This window comes from Dermacentor andersoni, chromosome 7, assembly GCF_023375885.2.
Source record: "Dermacentor andersoni chromosome 7, qqDerAnde1_hic_scaffold, whole genome shotgun sequence".
In the NCBI taxonomy this organism is placed as follows: domain Eukaryota; kingdom Metazoa; phylum Arthropoda; class Arachnida; order Ixodida; family Ixodidae; genus Dermacentor; species Dermacentor andersoni.
Genome location: NC_092820.1, coordinates 18,409,720 through 18,429,952, shown reverse-complemented (window position 1 = coordinate 18,429,952; position 20,233 = coordinate 18,409,720). Strand labels below are relative to the sequence as shown.

The 20,233-nt window shown below is 45.6% G+C and overlaps 1 protein-coding gene across 4 annotated transcripts in view; it reads right to left on the bottom strand.

Moving 5' to 3' along the window:
- Positions 1–20,233, bottom strand: part of LOC126535535 (Kv channel-interacting protein 4-like) — a 298,260-nt gene that overhangs the window by 28,107 nt on the left and 249,920 nt on the right. For all 4 annotated transcript variants that reach the window (XM_050182354.2, XM_055073188.1, XM_050182349.3 and 1 more), the window contains 2 exons: positions 10,151–10,213; positions 4,261–4,538 (listed from right to left, as the gene is read on the bottom strand). In XM_050182354.2, the coding sequence (XP_050038311.1) occupies positions 4,488–4,538; positions 10,151–10,213 (114 nt within the window). In that variant the 3' untranslated portion in view covers positions 4,261–4,487. The remainder of the gene's footprint in view (positions 1–4,260; positions 4,539–10,150; positions 10,214–20,233) is intronic.

The window sequence follows — 20,233 nt, the reverse complement described above, 5'->3', positions numbered from 1 at the left end:
AATGATCTCTGGCTTAGTTTCAAAAACAAAATGTTAGCTTTACAGGACAGGTTTGTTCCTTCATGGGTGCAGTCACCAAGGCGTTGGAAGAATAAGCCATGCTGATGCTGATTGGTTCAATGCTGATTTACGACACCTTCATAGCAAACGCCAAAGAGCATTTAAAAGAAATAAGAGGAATCGACACTCCTTGATGAAAACGAACTTGGAGGCGGCTAACAATGCTCTACAGATGGCTGTTGCAAAACCTAAAAAGGGCTTCCTTGACTCCTTCTAGTCAAGGTTCCAAAAGAACCCAAAGGAATTTTGGTGTTACCTTAAACGCAATGGTAAAGATAATGTAAGCATTCCAACCATAGCGCTCAATGGCCACATGATAGATGGCAGTCATGAAAAGGCAAACTCCTTTAATGATTTTTTCAGTTCAGTATTTCTGCCAAGCACAACTTGCGACATCCCTTATCAACCAGTTCAGCTTTATCCTATGGGGCCCATAGAAATAGATGAAAGGGGTATTGCTGAATTACTTCAAAGACTACATGTGTGCAAAGCTAGAGGCCCTCATGGTTTGTCCAATGGCGTTTTAAAGTTGTGTGCCGAATCTGTATCTCTTTTTTAGCTCTCCCATTCAAGAAATCTTTGCTCACCAGTCCTCTTCCTACAGATTGGAAGGTTGCCTGCGTGGTCCCTATTCATAAGACCGGGCCTCGGGAATTAATCTCTAATTACCGTCCTATATCCTTAATAAGCAATGCCTGTAAAACTCTAGCGCACATCCTATATACGAACCTAATGAATGGTCTCAATTCCTTATTAAATCCCAATTAGCAGGGCTTCCGGCCGGGAGCATCCTGTGTTACACAACTAAAGGAGTTTGTTCATGAGGCATGCGAAGCTTTGGATCGTTGTAGCATCATTGACTGCATATTCGTTGATTTCAAAAAGGCTTTCGACGTAGTAGATCATGGTCCCCTAGTCCACAGGTTGCGTTGTTTAAATGTGAATGAGAAGGTTGTTGAATGGATGAGGGAATATTTATGTTTAAGGTGTCAGTATGTCACAATAAACGGAGCTAAATCAAATGTAACTTCCGTCACGTCAGGCATCGCACAAGGGTCAGTTTTGGAACCGTTGCTTTTTCTTGTGTTCATTAATGGCATATCAAAGAATATTGCTTCCTACATGCGACTCTTCGCTGGTGACTGTGTAGTCTACAGAGAAGTGAAAAATACCCAGGATTCACTTGCTTTGCAGGAAGGTCTAAATACATTGCACCGGTGGTGCGAACAGTGGCACATGAGTATAAATTTGCAAGAAACAGGGCACATGCGTTTCACGAAGAAAAAGAACGTACCTAATTACGTCTATAACATAAACTGCCACTTATTACAAATTGTTCTCGAATATAAGTATTTAGGTGTGTACATCAACTTAAAACTATGTTCGCATCGACATGTTGATTATGTTGCTGGGAAAGCTTGCAAAATGTTGGGTTTTTTGCGTCGTAACACGAGAATGTTTTCGCAAGACTCTAGGGATTTACTATTTAAAACCTAAATTAGGTTTGCGCTGCAATATGCTTGTACTGCATGGGACCCGCCGACAAAGACCGACAGACAAATATTAGAAAGAATCCAGAACTTATCGGCCCGCTATGTTTCTGGGAATTATAGTAAATACATTAGTGTCTCTGAGATAAAACAGGAATTAGAATACGAACCTCTTGAAGTAAGGAGAAAGGTAACGCCTAATTTTTTTTCATAATATATATTAGAATAGGATTGCTATTCCTAGGAAGAAGTACATTTTTCATCCACACTACAGATCCGAGCGGGTTGATCATAACCATAAAGTGTGCGAATTCAGGTCAAGAAGCGATATGTTGAAGATGGTCGTTTTTTCCTCACACTGTTCGAGAACGGAATGATTTATCTTCATTTCGTGTTAATATTACTGGCAATGAAGTGTTTGCATTGTCATTGTGACTGCCCTTCGAATGTACAACCAACCCCCTCCCCCCCACTGTAATGCCACTGTGGCACTGTGAGCAATTAAATAAATAAATAAATAAATGAATAAACATTTCTGGGGATTTCTCGCCTGCAGGGGAGTCGGCGTAGTGTTTGAAGACATGCCACGGTTTGTCTCCATGTTTGTTTAGAAAAAGTGCTGGTCCGCTGGACTAGGCTCCTTCTCGGGCGTCGCTCACAATCTGCTATGGAGCCGGGAAAGCGAAGCAACAGGGTGTGTCTATTTTGTTTCTTGGTCGTTTTACAGGCAAGCTGACAGAGCATCGCTGGCGTCTCTGGGAGACGAGCTTCTTAAATAAGCGAAATCAACGCAGTTCATGCACTCAGCAATGAGCGCAAAATGCCAGCTGAGTGTAAGCAACTCTCTGCGAAAACTATATATTACTCTCTCTCAAAAAAAAAGAAAAACGGCAAGAAATAACTGCACACTCGTTCGCAAACAGCACCCATTTCCCTGCGCCCAGTAGGCGCTGTGGTCGTGTCTCAGAAATAGAAGTGAGGTTTGATTAAACGACAAAGACAGAGGGCTCGGGTTATTCCGTGAAACAAGAAATGTCCATTGACGTGAAGAACGTGAGAATCGTTGACAAATTGTTTCAGGATTTATGTTTGCTGTCTTAAAATTGTTTAAATATGTGCTTGATAATTATGCGGCACTCTTTGGCATTAAGGATTTTTGTTTGGTTCTAGGCTCACGCGTGCTGTAGTTTCCGAGCTTAGAGATTGCGTATATTGTCATCACTGGGATGATTCGACACTCTGACCTTAAAATACATTTTTTCCTTCCTACAATGCATAGCGTGCAAGCAAGGATGATATGACAGACATGCTGAGGAAACAATGGACGTAATATTGTGCGTAGACTTAGTTCTTTAGAAGCAGCTTTTGAGCAGACGGCAATCCAGACGCGTGTGTTGGTGTCATTTTTTTTTTTTTCAGAGGCCGGAAAAAAGATTTACATGAAAGATAACGCTTTGAAAACAAGTTCTTTCAGTCTTTTTGGGCACCCTTTACAGCTTTTAAAATACGTATTATGCCTTAATATGGGCACCAATAGTGTTACATAATTACTTATCCCACTTCAAAGATAATCAAGGTAATGTACGACAACTACTGACAATATACCGCGACTCTCAATCGTCTATAATGTACCAATATAAATGTAAAGTTTCGTTCAAACTGCGTGAAAGGCCCGGTAAATGGAAAACACAAGTACTTGGTATTGTTCAAAATGCCAGCAAGTGGAACAAAACTACCGAAAACGGGATGTTCGTCTAAGTTTTCTATATGTCATATGCTTACATTTTCGAAATTTCATGTCGGACTTTTTTTGGTAGGCAAGAAATACTATTCTGGGAAGGTTTGCTTTCTAAACACAGACAACGGAAAGGCACACGGATAAGCAAACGCGAGTGCTGCCATTTGTGCTACATCCATGTACCTTCCTGTTATTCATGCTTTGAGTGCGCAACTCTTCGAGAAAGCTATTCCAACTCGCCTAAGAACAGCACTCCTAAGAAATGCATGTGGATTATTCTCAATTATGGCTCACTTTCTAATTTGCGCCAGTCGGATTTCAGGTTTCATAATTTCCTAATACTGTGCCATAACCAAGAGGCACTGCACAATTCATAGTCCCTTGAAGTGTAAGTCCGCAAAATGGGTATTTTGCGGAAGCTATGTTTTGCCTACATCATTCATTTTCTTTATGAAAATGATTTGCTCGCGCAATTTAAGACGATGTGAGATAAATACACGGAAACACTCAGCAGGCTACTGTTCGTATTGCATAGAAGAGTAGTAAACTTGACACGCTCGGTATGGTGGCATCGAGGAAGCCAGGAGAAGGGAGACGCCACACAAGGGAAGCAGCGACACAATGCATAACTGTGGGTTCAGTTCTCTTGCTCGACGCTTCCATCGCGCTAGTCCCCTCGATGTTCGCATTCTATATCCCATTACAATATGTTGCCAGGCTAGTTGGTTCTTGCATAGAATAATAAGCGCAAACTTTAGAGGAGACGGTCTCACTATTCCGTCTGAACTTTTCACTCATTATACCACGTAAGCGTTCCGTACATTGCACTATTTCTGGGGTCAGATGCGGCGTAATTGCAATTATTTCCTGCGCGAGCACATAGACGTGCAAGGGCGAATTTTTTTCTTTGTTCACCGACAGTAAACGGCCGCGTCGATTGGAGCTGGGCTCTAAGAGGCCGTGCATACTCACTATGAAAAAAAGCTTGGCCCAGCAGTGCCCGAAGAATTCTTGACAGAAGAGGAATCAGAGGTGGAATGCTCTATGACTGTGTAATGTGAGAGACGATGGCTCGGGTCCAGGCACCGCTGAGGATGAATCAAAATATGTGGAAGTAATCCACACAATTGCTGACACTCATCTTCTGTGGTGGAGCCCAGCTGTCAGCAACTGGCATGCGGCACTGAAGAAAGCACCTTTCAGTCCAGCACGGTGTCCAGGACGTTCAGAGATTTAACAATGTCCTCGTCCTGTAAAAAGATGCAGTACGACACAACGTATTAGATGTTTCTTCTGCTGAACCTATGAGGTTTACATTTAATGCGCGCGAAAAATTGATGTCTACACTTGCGTTGTTTAGGGAATTGTACGCGCCTTACAGCCATGTTTCCAGATGGACTGAGAAAAGTAAGTGTGACATGGAATTTAAATCTTCAAGATGTGGAGACCACGTCCGATTAATTCTCTGGTATATCTTTAAATACTGTTCTTGATTCGGCAGGCTAACAAAATTATTTAGGTAACTGCTCGAAGGGAAGAGCTCCACTGAAAATTGGGCTTTTGTTGTTCAAGACGGAAAAGTACACATTGTTATTTTTTATTTCTCTTGGCTTCGAGACGACACGACAGGCATTACACAAACCAGCTTATTCCTTGAAATACGCGTCCCTTGGCGATTGCAACGCAGCACCGACAGTGAAGATATGCCACCGACGATCCAGAATCATCGGAGAATGACGAGCTCCCGCATAGACGCCGACACCAGAAGGCTGCAGAACTTCTCAGAGAAAACTTAGCAGTGGGCGCCCATCTACTTTGTTCTTAGTTTTCACCTTTATCTATTTTGTTGTGCTGGAACTTAGTCGAAGAAGTGTACAAACATATACAACATCTCCCAGGTGCCCCTTACTACTTACTCAGCGGTTTGACAAGAAATAAATGATAACGCAAGCAATCGCTCCGTCCCTGCTAACGCTGAGGACAATATATGCGCGATGTTTTGCCGTAAATACGGAGATCAGGTGCGTTACTTTGACATTACTACTCCTTCCAAAAGGAGCACCAACCCAGGAGAGCGTTTCAATGGCTCCCTAGCAAATGGTGCCACAGCATTTGCATTGATGACGCGCAGTCACTGCGCAGCCCTTTAAAGGCTAATTCTCCCCGCATCATGAAGTTAATTCTACGCTCAAGCGCGTCACGCGACGACAGTATGGTAAGCATTGAGCTCTTGGCATGTCTAACGCGGTTCATTGGTTTATTAGATTACACTCAGTGCCTATTGGGAAATTAGAGTGGGTGAACATTTTACACATACAAAAGATAGAACAGTCAAAAGAAAAACAAATGCCGACATCAAATTTCTGGAAATCTTACAGAACTCGCACGCACACAGACTCAAATAAAGATATACACAACAAAACAAACATCAAAGAATTGTAAAACTATGGTTGTAGACTTAGGATCAGGTAGGCAGCATATTGTCACTCACTGCCTGTTTTGAATGCTCTTGTGGCCTAACTGTAGGTAATAAAGTAAACAAGGGTTTCCTGCTAGGTCAGCTTGCGTCTTGGCCAAAGAAGAGTAGAACAATGCATTCTTGGGGCAAAAAGTACGAGAACTTGTTGCGGTGAATGGGCTAAGGGTGAAGCATATGGCAGATTTATTTTTTGCCTTGCGCTGCGTTATAATCCTTTGTTTCAAAAGAAATTATCGTCTGACGTGTAAACTAACAACCTAGGCTTGATTTTATTGAAGAAATACTCGCTTTGGGTGAATAATTAAAAGCAATGAGTTGATTGCTTTGGAATTGATTCATTTCCTTATACTAGTGTGTGCTGCCCAGGATCCCATACATCTCAGGGGTACTCCAGCTTATGTATGATGAGTGCTTTGTACAGAACGCAATCTTAGGTGCGGGTCACGTGAAAATTTACTATTTATTTCTTCGAGCGTTTGATTGGTTTTACTAATATCATTGGTAACGTGTTCGGGGCAATAAAGCTTATTAGCTACGTGGACACCAAGATACATATGCGAGGTTACTTTGTCAAGCTGAAGTCCGTTAACATTCGCGTCGAAAGTGATTTATGGGTTATACTTCCGGTATCGAGAATTACAGTACAATAAATTTATTTGGGTCGGGGACCATTTGCCACTTGAAACATCACTTACAAATCTTGTCAAGGTCAGTGTGCAGAAGAACCCTACGAATTTGCCTTAAAACACGCAATCGTCTACAACGAATTTATTCAGAGTTCATTTCATTAGGCAGCTCGTTGTTTCTTACATCACAAACAGCAAAGGTACTAAAATGAAATCTTGCGCTGCACCAGATTGGACGGCGCAAGGATTTCACACGGAAGCATTTTCACTTACAAACTGCGTGCGGTTAGTGAGAAAGCACCCATTTCAATTCTATGTTTTAGGGTATACATATAGTTCACTGATTTTTAAGGAACAACAATTCATGCGGGAATTTATCAATTTTTTTAGAGACGTCTAGCAAGATGCAATCTAGTAGTAGACACTAAAGCGCGAGTAATACCCGTGCCACACGGGCACAGATAATGACATTACGTTCCTAGTGTCATAAATTTCAATTGAATTTCCGTACTTGCAAAAGGAGAAGCCTAACGTCATTCGTTGTATATTGCCTTTGGCGAATTTCGCGCTACTGAGAAATGCGCACTCTCGGCGCCATCGCTTGCACAGTAAAGTTGAGATCTTTGAAACAGCCTCTAGCATGTCAAAAATAACTTATGCATAACTTTAAATCACGATTGTCCTGTCAGAAGCTGAAATCGGCAAACTTCCTGAACTCAGCATGGCTTCGACGGACAGGCAGTGGGGTAAACTCCCCGGTTTCGGTGGCAGAGGTTTTTGGCGCCATCTCTGTCTTGGGCGAACCCGAAAACCCGTTTCCCTTGCATGGCCTCGTAGATCGTCGCGCGCACGCGCGCCGATCCAGGTGGCCGAGCCCTTCCCCCCCATTTACTCTCCAATCGCCCTCCCTCGTTACTCCCTCGTAACTCCCAACTGTCTGTTCTCCCTGCCAACTCCCAACTTCAACTGTCTCCGCGCTCCCGTCGTGCGGGCCCGCCGGCCCGGCGCCAGCTCAGCCCGCTGCATGACGTTTCATGTTTCGTTATCTGCTGTTGTCGCGAAGCGTGCGCTGCTGTGCGTTGACCGGCGTGGCTAGTTTCGTCATTTTCATGGTCCTCGATAGCTGTGTGCTTGTGCTCCGCGATGTTTCACCCGTTTCACGACTCGTACCGCTCGTGCATCGTGCAGTGGTGCGCAAATACCTCAAAAACAAGCCCTACAAGGTTGTTCCGCGTGCGTAAAGACAAAGGTGAGCGTTCAGACCCAAGGACATCAGAAGTACATGAATGTACACGAACACAGCCCTGTCCATGTGTGGGCCCCAAGAGGCTCCGGACGTCGCTGCGCCTTGATTCTGCTACACTTGCCTCTTCCCGGTAGAGAAAACTGTCAAATAGATGTTCCTCCTCATTTTCACCTGGCCTATGACTTGTGTTTTTCTGTGCCAAGTCCCATTCTGCAAATTCAGTAACTTGCCCAGCTTTCCATACAGCCCTCAGTGCTTTTTCTGTGTGTCACGTTCTACAAACGTACTAACAGCTGAAAAATTACTGTTCGTGTTTGTGTACTATCTCAGTAACCGCCAATGGGAAAACCACTCGAACAACCTTCATGTGTAGGCATGATACGCTTTTTTTTTCTTCTGAAAAGCATGAGCATTGCAAGTGTCCTACATGCAGATTTTTGCAGTTCGTGTTTATTATACAAAGCAGTGCCCAGCAGCTGGTACGACTTAGTGCCTTAAGTGACGTAATTTTATTGCTAAGCATTGCATTCGGGTCGAAAAAAAAGTCGTGTTGTTGGTTTATTTTACCTGGTCTTTGAGTGAGGAATAAGCCTTTCTGCGAATGTTTTCTATGTGGTGCTGCAAAAGCCGACTACCTTCTGTTCTCCTTCCCACCGCTACTCAAGTTGTGGCCAAGTGCAAAATAATGTGATAATGTGTATTTCAGTTTTTAGTACAATGTTATTTTTGTTTTGCCATGTCTTTCTCAATTTGTTCAGCACTAATGAACATGTCGCGCATTTCATATACTTCCGTGCTCATTTATAAGTAAGCTCTTTGTTTTGGTATGGCCCTCAATCAGACAATATTAGCATTTTATTCTATTTTTGAAGTATTTTGTGTGTCATTGTTTTTGCCATTACCAGTGAGTTTTCCCTTTTTATAGTTGTCATGACTATGTCATACATGTCGTCCAGTTTTGTGCAATATCTTAGTGCATATATCAGAAGCTCGTCTACATTTCGATCTTGTGGGCGTTATATAAAAATCGTTCTTTTATGTGTGTGTACATGAAACGGCCTTCGCGTTCTCTAGCCCTTTCTTTTGTTATTTCACCGTCTGTGAACTTTTGTGTTTAGTACACTTGTATATGTCATGCACCTTTCACTTTTGCTCATTTTTTGAGCGTGTAGCACACCACGTTATATGAAAAATCTCTTTTCGCAAACGAAGTCAATAAAGCGAGTCCAAAGATCTGTTGTGCTGGAAGCGGAATTTTTTTATGTCCCGGCACATGCTGGTATAAGTATATGCAACACTGCGTGCATGCCAGCGCATAGCCCACGGCGCACCACGCGCCAGCTCGCAAGCAATGCCAATGCGCTGCGCAGCGCGCGCATTGCTTGCGAGCTGGCGCGTGGTTCGCCGTAGCACGCGCGCGATGAAAAAGAACGCGCCACGTACAGGTAAAAACAAAGAAAAGTAAGGGGGGCACGCGGCAAGGGGGAAAGGAGGAAAGTCAGCGCAGGTGGTCGGCATAACAAAAAGAAAAAGAAAAGAAAAACGTTTGGGAGAGGAGGCGCAGCGCGGCTGCTGTTCCTGTTGCCATGAGCACGTAAACAATCGTGTACGCTGTCATTTTGCTTCTGCATCGCCCAGCGTTTAGGGCCGTAACTGAAAGGGACCGTGGCGCTAGCGTCGAAAGAGCGTCTGCTCGAAAACAGCCAATGGCAGCCATGCGGAGATTCACCTCCCTGGAACAGGCGCCAGTTTGCTTTTGTTCTTGTAACTTCACATGCAATGGCCGAAGTTGTCCTGGTCGGTAGAAACATCGTAAAAGAAACCAAGAATGTTGAGCTAAATGCAGCATGGTATGCCTCTTGCAAATCACTATTCGTGAAGGAGGATTAAACTAGCAAACCTTTTTATTTCCATAAAATTTCTCAATTTTGAAAGTGCTGTCTTCGGCACAATCGCGTCCAATGTCTTAATATAAGGGCGAGTTTTTTTTCTTTAGTAACTTGCAGTTTTCTTCGGCTGTGCGATAAAAAAGTAGGCATAGAATAATGAATATAAAAGCATTATAATAATAATTATCATTACTAATAGTAATTATTATTATTATTATTATTATTATTATTATTATTATTATTATTATTATTATTATAGCATAGTAGTCACCTCTGGCTAACCTTTATTCAACGTAACTTTTCTAGCACAAGGCGCGATGCGCTCTTTGACGGTGAAATGCGTGAAACAGTGATCGCTTGCACCTGGTGCAAGTAGCCGCTGTTTCACTGACTTGGCCGTCTCTTTTCGCCACTTTGCCGCAAAATGCTTGTGTTTCACGGACTTCAGGAGGCTAACGCTATTATAAAACTGTTTGATGCTTTATCTCTGGTGATTGCGTGAAAAGTACCGTCAGGTAGACATTACAGAAGCGTCATTTAACATTTATATAGAACTTGTTTACTCTGAGGGTGCCTCTGATGTTTACATTTAAATAATTTACTGTAAGAAGGGATATCTTACCAGTAAACAGGTTTCGATGAATTCGTCGTACGTAACGATGCCGTCATTGTTCAGGTCCAGTTTCTGAAAAACGGGGAACGTTGAAACACGGAAAGTTACATTTTTACCCCAGAACCTGCGCACCTCGCAGTGTACTTTGACTGGAGGTGGAAGTACATGATCAAGACATATCGCCCATGGATATGCTTGCCCAAGCGCTATATGCAATATAACCATTCCATTTACTAAAAAAAAATAACTCATAGTTCTCATTTAGTGTCGCGCAACAATAACGTACAGTGTTTGCAACGTATGTGCCAGTAGAACTAGAACAAGTGGCCCCGCCCCTTAAGCAATGTGCTTAACTGCGCACAGCTTTTTGTACCCCGGTCACTTTTATGGCCGTTGCTACTTGTCGCCTCGTGAATGTCTCGTGAACTACTGACCGCCCTATTCTTACCGCCACTGCGTCTGCTACGCCAGCTTTTTTTGTTTTTAATTCTGTACGCCCGCTACTGAGAATATAGAACACGTGCTTATATCCCGCCACGCGTTCCTGAGCGGGTCTGTCCCCCAGGTTGGAGGGGCTTAGTGCTTATGACATCAAAGGACCAGAAACTGAACACAGATGAAGCATTAAAGCGACACTAAAGAGGAAAAATATTTCTTCTGCTTTAATAAATTGCCCTTCCACAATGTCAAAAACACCACTCTTATCGCGAGATAACGCTTGGCAGACCCGAGACGAGGTGAAAACAAGAGACGGCGGGCGACACCATCTTGAATTTTCCGCACGAGCCTACCCTGACGACATACATTCCAGAGGCGTCTGCTACACTGTAAAATAATTTACACCCTAAAATTGAAAAAGGGTGTAAATGCGTCTATAACTCACACCCTTAGGGTGTTCCTTATGTACCGGACACACTAAGGGTGTGAGTTATAGACACATTTACACCCTTTTTCAATTTTAAGGGTGTAAATTATTTTACAGTGTACGGCCTAGCTAGTGGCAAAGACCCATCATATTTTCTTCCGAAGGAGTCAAGGACTGAATATGGCATCTTTCACCAATTATTACTCATCCGATGCCGCGAAATCACGAACGATTACGTTGAAATCAGTGACGTCGCAACTAGCTATGAGTGACGTGAGCGACGTCGCACCGCAGCTTTTGTTTTAGCGCCAAATTCCGAAAATGGACTTTCGACCGTCCCTTTGTTTTATCATTGCAAAATTAACGACTACAGAGTTTTCAAACACTTGTGATATTTTTCTTTCGCTTTATTGACATTTCAACAGAAGCGGAAATAAATTCGTTGCTGGGAAGTTGGCGACGCGTCGTTTGGTATGACAAGTGGACATAAAAAGCAGGAAGTAACAATTGAAAAACAAACACCACCAGCTTGTCTATGGGTCCTGGTTTTCATGTACAACGTTTTATATGAAGGTGAAGCGTTATGAGTTAGACGAGTTATCAGTTTTATTGAAACTTGCCCGAGGGCCACGACATCATCGCTAAGACACAGGAAGCAACAATACGTGGCTCGCGTTCGCGCCTTTGCCGCAGCCAAGGCAGCTCACTGGCTAGGTCATCGCAGCCCTGATTGTACTCTTGCTGGTATTGTTTCATTCCCAAGTAAGCAATTTATTTGCCCACTCTTAAAGGGTGGTTTACTGCTCAGCGCCGTAGTGCCGGACCAATTCAACCGAGTTCGGTGTGACTTATCAGGCATATCCAAAAACGAAATAACCGCCGTGGTTGCTTAGTACCTATGGCGTCGGGCTCCTAAGCGTGAGGTCGCGGGATCGAATCCCGGCCAAGGCGGCCGCATCTCGATGGGGGCGAAATGTGAAAATACTCGTCTATTTAGATTTAGGTGCCGGTTAGAAAACCCCAGGAGGTCCAAATTTCTGGAGACCTCCACTACGGCGTGTCTAATCATCAGATCGTTGTTTTGCCACCTCATAACTGAAGGAAACGAAATGACAGCGAGATAGACGCTCGGCAGTCGCTGAAAACGAGAAGAAAATAATATGGTGCATCGTAAGAGCCGAGCACGATCGATTTGACGTTTGTCAAAATAATCTGCACGCAAAAAGGTGCACGCAACTTGCATGCGCGCCCCCGGCGGAAGTGCATATAGAGGAGACAAAAATATACGCAATGCCTCTACATGGTAGAGCCACGCAGCGTGGTGATGCTTTGTGCCGAAACGGCGTGTTATTTCGGGGCTCCGTGGCAGCGACGAAAACACTAGTTTTTTTGCGGCAGCTGGAAAAAGGGGCACCTACTTTCAAGGGAATAGTGGCAGGAATAGTAGAAGGGAATAGTGCAGCGGTGGCGCAGGGGTAGAACATCCGCCTCGCGTTCAGGAGGACCGTGGTTCGAATACCGGAGCTGCGCAATTTTCCACCAGATTAAAAAAAAACCCGTGCGATAAAATTGCATAAACAGCCTGAACCCGGTGACCAGAACCGGTAACGCACTCCCTCACCAGAGCAGGATTGGCCACCCTTGTGCAGTACTTGGCCACAACCTCCTACATGAACACAGCAATCAAACCCCGGCCCTCAGTCCCCAGGAGCTGCGAAGCAACTGACCACGGTGGCGGTCAGACCTGCGACGCAGCAGAGGGTGCTAAGAATACCTGGCTCCGAACAGGCCGCCATTGGAATCTGAACCTGGCAGCGTTTAACGCTAGAACGAGATCTAGTGAGGCGAGTCTAACAGTGCTATTGGATGAATTAGAGGGCAGTAAATGGGATATAATAGGGCTCAGTGAAGTTAGGAGGCCAACAGAAGCATATACAGTGCTAAAAAGCGGGCACCTTCTGTGCTACCGGGGCTTAGCGGAGAGACGAGAACTAGGAGTCGGATTCCTGATTATTAAAGATATTATGGTAACACACAGGAATTCTATAGCATTATCGTGTGGGTGGCAGGTCTTATTGCGAAACTCAATAAGAGGTACAAATTAAGGTCGTACAGGTCTACGCCCATACATTCAGTAATGATGACCAAGAAGTCGCAAGCTTCTATGAGGACGTAGGATCGCCGATGGGTAGTCAAAACAAAATACACAATACTGATGGGCGACTTCAATGCCAGGGTAGGGAAGAAGCAGGCTGGAGACAAGTCTGGGGGGGGGGGGGGATTATTGCATAGGCTCTAGGAACAGCAGGGGAGAGTTATTAGTAGTTATTGCAGAACAGAATAATATGCGGATAATGAATACCTTCTTCTGCAAGAGGGATAGCCGAAAGTGAAAGTGGAGGAGCCCGAATGGCGAGACTAGAAATGAAATAGACCTTATACTCTGCGCTAACCTGGGCATCATACAACATGTGAACGTGCTCAGCAAGGTGCGAAGCAGTGACAATAGATCGTAAGAACTCGAAATAGCCTAGACTTGAGGAGGGAACGGAAGAAACGGGTACATAAGAAGCCAATCACTGAGTTAGCGGTTAGAGGGAAAATAGAGGAATTCCGGATCAAGCTGCAGAACAGGTATTTGGCCTTAACTCAGGAAGTGGACCTTAGTGTTGAAGATATGAACGACAATCTTATGGGCATCATTAAGCAATGTGCAATAGAAGTCGGTGGTAACACCGTTATACAGGATGCCACTAAGCTATCACAGGAGAGGAAAGATCTGAACAAGGAAAGCCAATGTATGAAAGCCTCTAACCCTACAGCTAGAATAGAACTGTCGGAACTTTCCAAGTTAATCAACAAGGGTAAGACAGCTGACTTAAGGAAGTATAATATAGATAGAATTGAACATGCTCTCAGGAACGGAGATAGCCTAAAAGCAGTGAAGAAAATAGGAATAGGAAAGAATGAGATGTATGCGTTAAGAGACAAAGCCGGCAATATCATTACTAATATGGATGAGATCGTTCAAGTGGCTGAGGAGTTCTATAGAGATTTATACAGTATCAGTGGCACCCACGACGATAATGGAAGAGAGAAGAGTCTACAGGAATTTGAAATCCTGCAAGTAACGCCCTTAGGAGCTATGCAAAGGGAGAAGGCAGCTGGGGAGGATCAGGTAACAGCAGATTTGTTGAAGATGATTGTTCTAGAAAAACTGGCCTCCCTGTATACGCAATGCATCATGACTTCGAGCGTACCAGAATTTTGGAAGAACACTAACATAATCCTAATTCATAAGAAAGGGGACGCCAAAGAATTGCAAATTATAGACCGGTCAGCTTACTACTCGTTGCCTGCAAAGTATTTATTAAGGTAATTGCAAATAGAATCAGGAACACCTTAGACTTCCGTCAACCAAAGGACCAGGCAGAATTCCGTAAAGGCTACTCAAATATAGACCATACTCAAATATAGACCACTGAGGTGATAGAGAAACGTGCGGAATATAACCAACCCTTATATATAGCTTTCATTGATTACGAGAAAGCGTTTCATTCAGGCGCAACCGCAGCCGTCATGGAGGCATTACAAAATCAGCGTGTAGACGAGCCGTATGTAAAAATACAGAAAGATATCTATAGCGGCTCCACAGCAACCGTAATCCTTCATAAATAAAGCAACAAAAACCAAATAAAGGGCGTCATGCAGGGAGACACGATCTTTCCAATGCTATTCGCAATGCGTTTACAGGAGATATTCAGAGACCTGGATTGGGAAGAATTGGGGATAAGAGTTAATGGAGAATACCTTAGTAACTTGCGATTCGCTGACGATATTGCCTTGCTTAGTAACTCAGAGGCCAACTGCAATGTATGCTCACTGACCTGGATAGGCAAAGCAGAAGAGTAGGTCTAAAAATTAATGTGCAGAAAACTAAAGTAATGTATAACAGTCTCGGAAGAGAACAGCAGTTTACGATAGGTAGCGAGGCACTGGAAGTGGTAAGGGAATACATCTACTTAGGACAGGTAGTGACACCGGATCTCGATCATGAAACTGAAATACTCAGAAGAATAAGAATGGGCTGGGGTGCGTTTGGCAGGCATTCTCAGATCATGCAGAGCAGGTTGCCATTATCCCTCGAGAGAAAAGTGTATAACAGCTGTGCCTTACTAGTACTCACGTACGGGCAGAAGCCTGGAGGCTTACGAAAATGGTTCTACTTAAATTGAGGACGACGCAACGAGCTATGAAAGAAGAATGGTGGGTGTAACGTTAAGGGATAAGAAAAGAGCAGATTGGGTGAGCGAATAAACGCGAGTTAACGACATCTTAGTTGAAATCAAGAAAAAAAATTGGAGGCTTATCAAGGTTAAGCCCAGTGGATGCGAAGCATTCCAGCGCTCCGAACTGGTAGAAATGCTGACGGAGTCACCGATTCCGCTAGTTGAATCACTGGTTGAGGCTTCACTTCCACCCTCGGAGCGTTGTCGTCGAGCCGCATATTGAGCGCGCCGCTTGGCTAGGCTTTCTTCGCGTTCTTCATCGGCTTCCGTAGCACGCTGCAGCCTTCGTTTTGCATTCCTATTATTAACGTCCTTAGCGTTTGGAGGCATGTTGACCGCATACACGCCCGGCGCAAAGACGCTGGCGCGGTTGCGGGCACAGAGACTGACGCGACGGCGGGCGCGCGCCGCTTCATCCCTCGCGTGACGTCACATATCACGTGATGCAGCGATGGTGGCGCCGCCGCCGCGTCGCGCGCGACGGCGCGAACCGAAGCGTGGAGGCCTCCGCCGGGCGACTTCCGACGGCGCGATATGAGGCCCCATCTGCAGCCGGTGTGACGTCATCACGTGACGTCACATCATGTGATCTCACTTCAGGGTCAATGGTGGCCACCGCCGGGAGGCGACCGACGGCGCGATATGAGGCCCCATCTGCAGCCTGTGTGACGTCATCACGTGACGTCATGTCACGTGACCCCACTTCAGGGTCAATGGTGGCCACCGCCGGGCGTCGCGCGAAGGCCCGAAACCTACGTTAATATGCTTCGCATAAAAAATGGGCATGAGCAAGAAAAAGAGGAAGGAAGATAAGCGATGGTCATTAAGGGTTACTGACTGGATTCCAAGGGAAGGGGAGCGTAGCAGGGGGCGGCAAAAAGTTAGGTGGGTGGATGAGATTAAGAAGTTTACAGGGACAACATGGCCACAATTAGTACATGACTGAGGTAGTTGGAGAAGTATGGGAGAGGCCTTTGCCCTGCAGTGGGCGTAAGCAGGATGATGATGATGATGATGATGATGACAATGATGAGAATGATGACTTTGAAGGGGCCACAAAGGAAAACCAGGAACGAAAGGGTGAATGTCTCGTGTCATACCCAAATTACGCAGCAAAGGGTGGCAAAGAAATGCAAGAGGCCTTGGCAGTAAAAAATAGTGAAAAGGTGATTTACGCCGGCGACTGAAAGCTGGCGAGGTGCTCAGAGGCAATTGTCAAGAAGGTGAAAGACGACAAAAGAGTGGCGTAGGGTATTTTCCAGGGCGGACATTGGGTTCTGTCATGGAGCGGCCAAAAGGAAACATTGCGGAAAGTGCCCTGGGGCGCAACCTTGTAGTAGTAGTAGCAGGTGGGCTTAATGAAGCTCTAAACAAAAAAGGGGCAGGCTACCCCAGTGCTTGGCGAAGGGGGTAGACGACTTGCGCGAGCTGTTCTCTCAGCTGCAGTTCGTGGTGTGCACGATGCCGGAGCTGCCTGTACGTGACAGTAACTCTCGAAGAGAGACAAGCCGCAATGACCCAGACAGAAAGCTGCGTTGGCTGCGGCAAAGGCGCGAACGCAAGCCACGTATTTTGGCTACTATTGCCGCGTAATGTGGCGGACTCCGCAGTACGTTTGGCACCGTGGTGTTCTTCAACGTGGCCCTAAATCTAAGTGCACGAGCGCTTTTTATTGGGATGCCCTGGGATTCTCTACTGGGATGCCCTGTGAAGGACCTTGTAGAAGAATTTTCCTTTGAGCGAATAGGGAATAAGGTACCTAACGTTTGATAACGAGGACGGCTTTCTATATCATCATCATCACCCATAATTTATTATTCCCTTAAGGGTCCCTTCAGGGACATTACATAAGGGGGGGGGGGAGACAGGTATGGGAAAGTGTCACACATCTGCTCAAAAAAAGCAAACAAAGGTAACAGAAAAATAAATAATAATCTGTGTAGAAAACATCAGGTATAAACAGAACAATGAAAATGTCTCAAACTGAGTAGCAATAAGTTAAAAGAAAACTGTACACGTAAACGTGCAAACTCTAAACAAAAGTGGTATTATCATGTTATTGACTCTGCATAGCATTTCGGCGTCACGTCATGCATGTCTTGATGTTTGTCCTGAAATCGAGTACACTGTGGTTTCATTTGTAGAAATAGAAAAACTGCAAAACCTAATTGGGTGCCCCGTATGAAATCATTGTTACATGTGAAGCAATTTTAGAAACATGAATTTACCCACTGTGGTCGCCTGATGGCTATGGTGTTGGAGTGGTAAGCACGAAGTTGCGGGATCAAATCCCGGATCCGGCGGCCGGATTTCAATGGGGGCGAAATATGAAACCGTCCGTGTACATAGATTTAGGTGCACGTTAAAGCACCCCAGGTGGTCCAAATATTGCGGACTCGCCCTCTACGGCATGCCTCGTAATCGGATAGTGGTTCTGGCACGTAAAACCACATTATTTTAACTAATCTATATGTGAATTTGTAAGTACGTGCATGACCATTACACCATTACATCCACGCAAAAAAAAAAAAAAACATAACTGACGTGGCGTAGGGGCAAAGTACTGGGCTTTGGGTTTTTGGGTAAGACGATCGAATCCTTGAGGTGGTATGTCATTTTCTTCTCTTTTCTTGTTGCATTAAAACTAACTCTGTTGCTTTCTGAATTTATTATACATATATCATATGTATCAAATATATCAATGATATCATATATATATATATATCAATATTATAGATATATTGTAACGCAGATTGAAGACGAGTCTTACAAAATACACGCTTCTCTTTAATGGCGGGCGAGAAGAAGAGCGTGAAGCGTACACGCTTCGTCGTCTATCATGGCGCCGGCCGTTGCGCGCGCCGTCCCGCGGTGCGGGAGCCCCACAGCATTGCGTCAATTGCCCCCCATGCGAAAAGCGACCGTCTCGGTCGCGTGAAAAAGTTCTTTCAGCGACGACAACAAATGGAGCTCCTCAGGTGCAGCTCGGCGCTCACGTACGCGCATAGGGTTTCATGCGCACTACATGAACAACTTCGAGGACGACGACGGCGCGAACCGGGGTCAGAACTGCAGTGGACGACTTCGCAGGTCACGTCACTAAGGCGGCGTGTAACCTTGTGGGGACCAAAATACCGGCGGAGCAACTTTTCCGAGAGTCCGCGGCGACGAATGGGCGTCCAGACCCACACGAAGGCGCCGGTATTGTAATGGACGTCGCGTCGGCCCTCATTTTACCGAAGGGTGACGGCATGCTGTTGGATCCGGATACGATGCCGAGCAAGCTGGCGGGCTTCTTCAGCTCTTTGTACGAACTCTTCTACGTGTTCGCTGGTCGGGCCAGTATCAGCCAGAGGTAGTATGGCGTCAAGTGTGGACGTGACGTGACGGCCGTATACAAGCTCGAACGGCGTATACTGCGTAGTCTCCTGTAGAGCAGTGTTATACGCGAAGGTCACATAGGGTAAAAACTCGTCCCACGTCTTGTGCTCTACGTCGATATACATGGAGAGCATATCAGCCAGCGTTCTGTTCAGACGTTCTGTTAATGCATTGGCCTGAGGGTGATACGCAGTGCTCTTGCGGTGAGAGCAATGCGTCAGCTGGAGAACGTCCTGCATAAGTTTGCCTGCAAATGCTGTACCGCGGTCGGTGATGACAACAGACGGTGCACCATGTCGTAGGACGATGTGGCGTACAAAGAACTTGGCCATTTCATACGAGTTTGCTTGCGGAATAGCTTCGGTTTCGGCGTACCGAGTTAAGTAGTCCGTAGCGACGACTATCCATTTGTTGTGCGAAGAGGTCACTGGGAATGGCCCAAGTAGATCCATTCCTATCTGTTGGAATGGTGCTTGAGGAGGGTCCACAGGGTGGAGTAAGCCAGCCAGTTTAACTGGTGGTTTCTTGCGGAGCTGACAATTGCGGCAGGTCTTCACGTACCGTTTCACAGAAGAATAAAGACGGGGCCAGTAATACTTCTGTCGTATTCTTGCTAATGTTTTAGCGAATCCCAGGTTTCCCACGCATGGCTCATCATGGCAGGCTTAGAAAATGTCGGCACGACAGGAGGTACGTATTGGGACCGCTTCCGCAGTTTTTCCTGTAAAGGACGCTGTTGTGCAAGTGGTACGATGATAAGCCGCGCACGAGCGAGCGGGGTAAAACACCTGCAACTCCCTGAAGGTGCTTGATCAACGGCAGCAGCTCAGGGTCAGCGCACTGGTGCTCAGCCATCTTTATGACGTCAATAACGCCGACAAATGGCAAGTCATGGTCAGGGTCCGATGACGTCGTAGGGAGTGGTGCACGTGACAAACTGTCAGCGTCGCTGTGCTTCCTCCCAGATCGGTAGACAACTGTTATGTCGTAAACTCCAACGGGCTAGTCTGCCGGAAGGATCCTTGAGGTTGGCAAGCCAGCACAGGGCGTGGTGATCGCTGACAGCCTTAAAGGGTCTACCGTACGAGTAGGGTCGGAATTTACCAATGGCCCACACAACCGCTAAGCATTCTTTTTCAGTGGTTGAGTAGTTCTTAGCCTTGGTGAGACTGCGGCTTGCATAAGCGACGGGGCGTGCCGCACCAGCTGGCCACTGCACAAGAACTGCACCGAGACCCGTATTACTGGCGTCAGTATAGATTTCAGTGTCAGCGTCTTCGTCGAAATGAGCAAGTATCGGGGACGCTTGCAAACGCTGGCGCAGTTCGTTGAACGACTGCTGCTGCTCGTCCGCCCAAATGAAAGGCACATCGTCGCGTGTAAACCGTGTCAGAGGCTCAGCAATTCTCGAGAATCCCACGACAAAGCGCCTATAATATACGCACAAACCAAGGAAGCGTTAGACAGCCTTCTTGTCTGTGGGTGGCGAAAACTCGGCGACGGCAGCTAACTTGTCGGGGTCTGGTCGGACGCCTTCATGACCAACAACATGGCCAA